The 9,082-nt window shown below is 39.1% G+C and overlaps 1 protein-coding gene across 1 annotated transcript in view; it reads left to right on the plus strand.

Moving 5' to 3' along the window:
• pklr (pyruvate kinase L/R) overlaps window positions 1–9,082 on the plus strand; it is a 27,271-nt gene continuing 18,189 nt past the window's right edge. Inside the window, 2 exon segments of the mRNA XM_048261289.1 lie at window positions 1–193; window positions 8,873–9,082. The exon segment at window positions 8,873–9,082 is cut by the window's right edge and continues 6 nt beyond it. Coding sequence (XP_048117246.1) covers window positions 187–193; window positions 8,873–9,082 — 217 coding nt within the window. The 5' untranslated portion in view covers window positions 1–186.

A 9,082-nucleotide genomic window follows, 5' to 3' on the forward strand; every position in this document is an offset into this window, starting at 1 on the left:
AAGGCAGAGATCGAACACAGGCTGGAAAAAAAGAGAAGGAAAAAAGCGATAGGCAGACCCAGAGAGCAAAGATTAGCGTTAGAGTGTGGGTCAATACTGAGCCTCAGATGCACAGGGAACTGCAGGGAGCCACAGCCCAGCACAGCAGCAGTCAACTTACATTAACTCACACACGGAAACCACAGCATGGATGGTGAGTCTGGCACAGGGAATTTATCTCACACCCTGAACTCTTCAAAAACTTTTGATCACTTTTAAAAGAGGTTTCATCTTTATGTTACTGCAGTGTTTCATTTGCTGTGCCTATATGGTGACACCAAAAACAGATTTCAAGATAGGTCTGAATATCCATCTGTTATTATATTATTATATACTATAGTATATTATATTATAACATATTATATTATATGAAGATGTAATGGGGCAAAGCCAGTGTCAGATATTTTATAAACCATACTGCTACTGGAAGAGGTAGAGGTGAACTTAACTTAACTATTATTTAACATCTTTGTGAGCTTTCCAGTGTTTCAGTTCCAGTGAAAGTTGCTTTTTGTGGAGAACCAAGTGATAGATATATTTGAGAGCACAGACTAGACAGACTGCAAGGAATGTGAGTGTTACTGGGTAGGAATTGCAAGGAGATGTCACGTTTAGATTTCAGGATTTTGCAGCTCGTTACATCACATGTAGACTTGACAAATGAAGAGCCGATAGGGGCAAATAAACAGTTCCAGCAGTTAAAAGTCGCATGTCATTTTTCTCGCTTATTTTATTATTTCAGTCCATCCTTTGAACAGCTATTTGATTCTTTTGTTGGAGTAATCATACAGAGACCACTGAAATCCTCTTTCTGTCTTGCAAGTTTAATTTCTGTGTGATTGATTGAAAATGACATAAAACACAGGCAACAAACAAGCTGAAGGACAATAACATCTGCATAATGCCTTCCATTTATCAATTGCTTTTGTTGAGGTGCTGTGCAGTTGGTGTGGTATTCCTGTTTGGTGTATTCAGACATAGATAGAACAGATAACTAGATCTGACCTATTCAGGCAGTCAGTGTCTTAGTCATTCCTGGGGTTTGGTCGAGCTTATCTGTTCTCTATTAGATAGTGGCTGATGCAGAAGAGGGTTAAAGAGAGACGGCTTGTTGGCCTTCACCTGTCTTTGGGTAGATTTCTAGTAGGCTACACATGACCAAATGTATTTGTTTTAATGTGACACAAAAAGAGACCAAAACTCTGCGAGGCTCTGCAATCTCTTGTAACATACACACACACACTCTCTCTCTATCTCTCTCTCACTCACACACACACACACACACACACACACACACACACAGACACACACACACAAATGCTCACTCAAACGGTCAGACTCAAGCAGCAGACACACCACACACACACACACACACACACACACACACACACACACACACACACACACACATACACACACGTGGCCTTCACCCACTGTGACTGAATATAAGTGAACATTATGTTCAAAGGTTTATTATACACATACATATCTATAGGCACATTCTTTACCTGGCCGCACCCTTAGATACACATTCACTGAGTCAGAATATGTCCATTCCATACACTGATTTGCCCAGGTCTCTCTCTCTGCCACGTCTGTAGAGATCAGCACTGCAGTCGCCTACCTCACTGATTGGTCATGACCAGACGCCTGCCTCACTGATTGGTCATGACCAGACACCTGCCTCACTGATTGGTCATGACCAGACACCTGCCTCACTGATTGGTCAGGAGCAGACGAATGCCTCACTGATTGGCAGTCTTGTAGAATCCAAGTGGAACTTTGGCGTGGTAATTGTGTTTGGACACGACTCCTCCATGTTTTGGTCTTTAGGGTGTCAAGAACTAAGAGCCAACACTAAACCGCAGGCTGCTAAGTTGACAAAGGCATTCCTCATGCTTGTCAATTTCTGTTGGAATCCACAGGACTATGATGCCCACTTTTTTTTATGAGGCACTGGTTTGGCTTATTTCAAGCACATTAAACTCAACAATAGCCTAGTCTCATTCTCACATATAGACCACCTTCTCCTGGTTGGTCTCGGATGTAATGTATATGAGTTATTCTGTGTCGAATCAGACAAAATCCAAGAAAATAGTTGCAGCACCTACTCCGATTTTCCTAAAAGTTTGTCTACACAATGTTTAGGTTCCATAACTAAAACCTGTAAAATATTTTTGTTCAATTCTATTGTTTTCATAGTCTTTTTGCCCTTGATTGTTTACACTCTCTTGGAGGCCATTTTTGGACATTCATATCTTTAAAAGTATTATTCCTAGCCTGACTAGACTTTGTAGAATGGAAGATAAACATGTTCTCAATAAGGTTCAGCCATTAAAAGTGTGTGCCACAGTCCCATTAGTTTTATAGAAGTCCCCAGTTTCAGAAAATACATGCAAAAAAGGTGAGGGTCTTAAAACTCCTTTATTGGGACATACCTGCAATCAGTATTTTCTCTAGAAATATAATCCTGTCCCAAAATGGGAAGTCTCCAAAACAAATGGCCATGACAATTATAAGGTTAAAAATAGGCATGTTTGTATTTTTGTGTAATTTTCATGCAACTGAAATGGTATGTGGGGTAGCTAGTAAGACCATGAAAATCTATGTGGAAATAGCTAAGCATATGGACATTTAGCGTAACAGAACAAATGCATGTAGTTACAGGTGTTTTGGGAACACCAAAATAAACATTTACAATAAACAATAGATTTTAGTGCCCCCTCATGTGAAACACGGCATAGCATTTGACACAAAATTACAAACACGCCTTATTTTTTATTGTCATGGTCATTTGTTGTGGAGACTGCAAATTGTGGGAAAACATTTGAAGAGGAAATAGGGCCTAATACCAAATGAAAAAAACAAAACTGTTTTTTAATACCCTCAATATCACACTGAATGCACATTTTCCAGAAATCAACCTTTCCAAAAGTCAGGAGACATTTAGTACAGACTTTGAATTGTTTACACATGCTTATTATGAGTTAGTCTTCCACCCTAGACAAAATGGGGACGCTTGCAGAAATATTTGTCAAGATAGTAATGCCCAAACATGGCATGTGTTTTTCAAGCTGTAAAAATGAAAGAATTTCAAGGTTTGAAAAAGATATGAAGACAGAAGATTTGCACAGAAATATTTCACAGGCCTTGGTTGTAGGACACATTAATGATATACAGTAGACATAATTTGAACGGTGCAGCGACAACCTTATCTGATTTGACACGGAATTACTCATATAGAAGGTGGCTGTATATGGATGAATGTTTATTGTTCTTTTATATACACAGTATGTGTGTGTGTTTGACTCTAAGAGTCTGAACAAACTTGGACTCAAACCTGACAGGCAGGTGAGGGGAGACCTGTCACAAACACACACACACACACACACGTAAATGTGTCTCATGTGCCTCTCTCCTACTCTGTTTTGCTCACTCTTTCTCTTTCTATCGCTCTATCCCTCTCCTCCTCTCAGTCTCTCTCACTGTTGCTTTCTTTCTCTCTCTCTCTCTCTCTCTCTCTTTCTGTCTCTATCCCTCTCTCTCCTCCTCCCTTCTCTCTCCTCTCTAGACTGCCATGGAGGGCATCACTCAATACATCCACATAAGAGCTACTGCCCAGATACACTGATCCATAAAGATAATCTCACACACACACACACACACACACACACACACACACACACACACACACACACATTCTCTGTACATCCTGTCTCTTGACCTATTTCTGGCATGTTGCACCAAAAGCCACGTGTCCCTCTCAGCTATGGATTCCCGACACTTTGAGATGCCACAGAGAGGTCATGAAAATCAGAGTAAACATACGTGGATAGTTTCACAGGGTGAGCGCTTTGTTTCAGGAGGCCTAAAAACGAAACCCTCTTGAAATATCATTGTATATGGGCTTTTTTTTTGTTTAATCTACATCTACACAATGAGGCATAACAAAACGAATAATGTTTCATGGCAATTGGTCATTGACAATTCTTTGATATGTGTGTTTCCAGTGTTAAATGAGTGTTGAAGTGGACATTTGAGAGCAAAGTAGATTTTCACCATCAGTATGGTTAAACATTTGCATACAATAGTTGTAGTGTTTATTGTTGTTTCTTGGGTTAGAATAATTTGGTTAAGTAAGTTGCATCATCATATATAATGTATTTTTTATAGCATATTTTTGGAAAATCTTTTAGAGTGGACATACAATATTTGACGGAAAACTTTAGTGGTTAACTATATCAGTTATAAAGATGTACAAAACTTTAGTGGTTAACTATATTGGTTATAAAGATTGTATAAATTGTATGAGAAATTTAGTTGGGAAGCTGTTTGGTTTGATGCATATCTGAAGTATTTCCTCTGCTAAATAAGTGCAACCAGGTCAGGTTTCTGAACGTATGTTTGATATTTCAGATACCCACCATGTTCTTTAAAATTATGATAATTCTTGACTTTCTTTCAATTGTGATTGAACATCACAATTGTAACATATTACAGAATGTCCTAATGTGGTCTACCCTATTAAAATGTGTTAATTACAATGTGTTGAAGTGGTGTAGTTTTAAACTGAAATATCAATTTGATGATAAAAATGACTGAAAGATGTGTTTTGTGCCAAGAAAGGGTATTTTTGCTATTCCATTTGTCAAGAGGCACTAAATCTAACAGGGAGGCTTCCCCGGGCATGTAATTGAAGCTAGTAATGGGCGATATAAACGATATGCGATATAAACTCCCTCACTCTCCACCTCAAGCTGGTGCGTGGTGAATGTGGTGCATAACTGCTGTTGTGCACCACCCAGGTGGGTGCTACACATTGGTGGTGGTCAGTGATGTTCCAGTGTTGTTTAAAATGGACTGAGGTAACAGGGCCCTTTGGTTAGACCAATTCAAATTTGGAGAGGGCCTATCCAAGTTTCCAACCTATCCAACTTGTTTTAGTGCTCAGTTCGAAACCCAACACCTATGACAGTGTGGAGGAGCATTAGTGCCTACAGCATGGGCATATTGCACATTTGGCAAAGCACAATCAATTCTGAATGTATACAGGTTTTGAAGCAGCACAGTGGTAAACAACTTTTTTTGAAACATGTTTTGCTGGCATCAAATCCAAAACAAACATATATTTTCCCTGAAATAGTCCAAATTTTCATTTTCAACATTTGATATGTTGTCAATGTCCTTTTTGCTGCTAAATGAGTTTACGAGACTTGTATATTATCACATTCTGTATTTGCATTTTGCACAACGTCCCAACTCTTTCATTTGGGGTTGTAAGAAGTTATCCAACATAAATAGCATATTTTGAGGTCTATAGACATGTATGCAGAATATGTCAAGCACTTACCTTGTAAAGGTAAGTGCTTGAATGTCAAGCACCACAACTACCCACAAATGTCAAGCACCACAACTACCCATATGTTGTCATAATATAGTGGGATGAATCTTGTATCTGAAGAAGCCAAATATTAAAACCATTTAAGCGAAATAAGAGCTAAAAATAAAGGATGTTACGCTCATTTTGCATTTTTTAAATCTTGCACTGTTTATTCTATAGCTTAGTATTTAGATTATAGTGTTTGCTTAGTTATATTTATTGCTGTTTTTACTTGAACTTCAGTACCTACTGTAGTTTTGTTGGCACATGTTTTGGAATGACAATAAAAACCTCCTTGAGTCCTTGAATTACTTTTGCAGTCAATGGATATTATTCATAATAACTGATCCACAAAGTAGACAAAATGGCAATAATATTATTTTAACTTTCATTGCAGATATTTTATTAACCCGACTTACCGGCAGTAATCTCATTCCCTGTCGCAAGTTACCTCATTTATTCAGGATTTAGCATTTAAATCTGACCTGATTACCCCAGTTACATGAGCATGTGCATTTGTTTGGTGATCTTGAGAAAGGTGTTGGTGATACACTAAATGTATGTATAACGTTATATACTAGTGTGCACTAAATGTACAACCCCAAAACAGAAAAAGTTGGGACGTTGTGCAAAATGCAAATAAAAACTAAATGTGATAATATACAAGTCTCGTAAACCCATATTTAGCAGCAAAAAGGACACAGACAATATATCTAATGTTGAAAATGAAAATTTGGACTATTCGTTTTGAATTTGATGACAGCAACATGTTTCAAAAAAAGTTGGGACGGGAGCATGTTTACCACTGTACTGCTTCACCTCTTCATTTAACAAAATTCTGTAAATGTTTAGGAACTGTGGAGACTATTTGCTAGAGTTTTGAGAAGGAAATGTTGTCCCATTACTGCCCAATACACTATTTCAGTTGTTCAACAGTATGGGGTATTCTTAGTCATGTTTTTCATTCCATTATGCACCTAATTTGACAAATCTGGACTGCAGACAGGCCATTTTAGCACATGGACTCTTCCTCTATAATGGATAAATACTATTTAAATATGTGCAGAATTAATTTTGCCATTGTTGTCCTGAAATATTCAAGGTCTTCCCTGGAATAGATATTGCCTGGATGGCAGTATATGTTGCTCGAAACCTGTATACATCTTTCAGAATTGATTGTGCTTTGCCAAATGTGCAAGATGCCAATGCTGTAGGCACTAATGCTCCTCCACACCGTCATAGATGTTGGGTTTCGAACTGAGCACTAAAACAAGTTGGATAGGTTGGATACATGGATAGGCCCTCTCCTCTTTAGCCCAGATGAGTCCATGATTTCCAAAAAGAATGGCAAGTTTTGTTTGGTCTACCCACAGGACCTTTTTCCATGTTACCTCAGTCCATTTTAAACAAGCTCAGGCCCAGATAAGACGGTGGTATTTTCTGTATCGTGTCTCAATACAATTTTGGTTGTTAAAATTTTGGCTGCAGTTTTTGAATTGAGTATCAAACTGTGCACATAGACAATGGTTATCAGAGGTTGTCCTGAGCCCATACAATGACAGGTGTGGAAACAGGTCTGGTGTTGATGCAGTGCCATCTGAGGTCCAAAAGACCACGACCATCCAATGTGTTTTTCAGCTCCTTCCCTTGTTTGCCAAGATTTCTCTGGATTCTCTGAATGTTTTAATAATATTATGTCCTGTAGATGATGAACCCCCCAAATACTTCACAATTTCACATTAAAATGACATTGTTTCATCATTTGTGTACACAGGTTTACACAGAGTGATGAATACCCCTACATCTTTACTTCTAAGAGACCCTGCTTCTCTGGGATGCTCTTTTTCATACCCAAACATGTAGCCAGTTATCCTAATTAGTTGTGAAACATTCCTCCTTTTGCTTTCTTTACCATTACATAATAATATAATTATTAACATAATTATAACACTTTGCCAGCATTTTGTTATCCCCGTCCCAACTTTTTTTTAAACATGTTGCTGGTATCAAATTCAAAATTAACATATATTTTCCATGAAATAGTCAAATTTGTCATTTTCAACATTTTATATGCTGTCTGTGTCCTTTTTGCAAGTAAATATGAGTTTGAGAGATTTGCAGATTATTACATTCTGTTTTTATTAACATTTTACACAACGTCCCAACTTTTTCTGTTTTGGGGTTGTATGTATAACGTTATACTAGCGTGCACTAAATGTATGTATAACGTTATATACTATCGCGTTTGTGTAGTTATCTGTGTGTGTGTGTGTGTGTGTATGTGGTTCGATTTCTGTTCTCCTCTGGTTTTGTTGTGCACTTTTCTCCTTTTCCTTCTCTCTCTATGCTTTCCTTTCTGTCCTCTCCATTAGCACTCAGCCATAATAGGTATTGACATCTTCTTCAGTCTTTCAGTCTCTCTTCTACTCCCTCCCTCCCTCTCTCCCTCCTTCTCTCTCTCGCCCTATGACTTCTCTCTTTCTCTCTCTCTCTCTCTCTCTCTCTCTTTCACCCTATGACTTCTCTCTCTCTTCTCTCTGGTGTGTGGTAATTGTTGTGCACCATGCAGGCTTTTGAACTTGCAGATGTACTGGAGTGCTCTCTCTCTCTCTCTCTCTCTCCTTCTCTTTGCCACACTGCACTGGAGCAGAATGAACCCAAGGACTCTGACTGACAGCTCACACACACACACATACACACACATACCGAGGCCTCTACACAAAGCCAAACACAATTCATCTCTCTCTCTCTCTGTATCTCTCTCTCTCTCTCTCTCTCTCTCTCTCTCTCTCTCTCTCTATGGGTGTGTGTCAGTATAGTGCTTTCCTGTGGCAAAGTGTTCCCACATGGCCTGGTTTGTTTCTATGACAACAATATCTTGACAGCGTATCACCAGCACCGTTGTTTGATAAGCTGGCATCGACCTTTGTGACTAAAGTCTGAAAGGGTGAGATGAAGAGACTGCAGAGCCTGTGCTGCAACAGGAGAAGATGTTCGGCTAGAAGCGCTCGGAGAATCCGTTTTCTTCTCTAGGTGGCCACGTGTGGTCGCATACACTCTCCACTCAGTAGGAATGACTGAATGAAGACACTGGCTACACACTATGTGGACACATGTCTTATTTCTTTCTTTCATTTCTCTGTTTCATTCTATATCTCTCTCTCATTCGTCTCTCTCTCATTCCCATGGGAACAGCACAACAAACTAAATGACTCCAGCTGTCGCTTTTAGTTTGGACTGAATGCAATTAACATCCTCATAGAATGGTGCAAAATTGAGATAATAATCACTTGATTAATGAAAAACACTGAGACTTCATTTTCACCCAGTAATGGAATCATTGTTAGACTTCACACTTGGTTTGCACAGGACAATAATGCATTTATTGCTGTCGTTGATTCTTTTTTTTCTTTTTTGATTTTTTTTTCATTCATTCCTCTTTTCTCCGTTCAGTTCGGTCTACCACCTCCGCCTCGGTCAGCCAATCTCTGCTGCCTCCATCCGCTCGTATCCGGCGGTACTCCGACGTCATGGCGCTCCCGGACTCCTTCATCCAGAAGCAGCAACTGGACGCCTCCATGGCCGACACCTTCCTGGAGCACCTCTGCCTACTGGACATCGACCAGGAGCCAATCATAGCCCGCAACACTAGCATTATCTGCA

The sequence above is a fragment of the Alosa alosa genome, chromosome 13, assembly GCF_017589495.1.
Source record: "Alosa alosa isolate M-15738 ecotype Scorff River chromosome 13, AALO_Geno_1.1, whole genome shotgun sequence".
NCBI classification, from domain to species: domain Eukaryota; kingdom Metazoa; phylum Chordata; class Actinopteri; order Clupeiformes; family Clupeidae; genus Alosa; species Alosa alosa.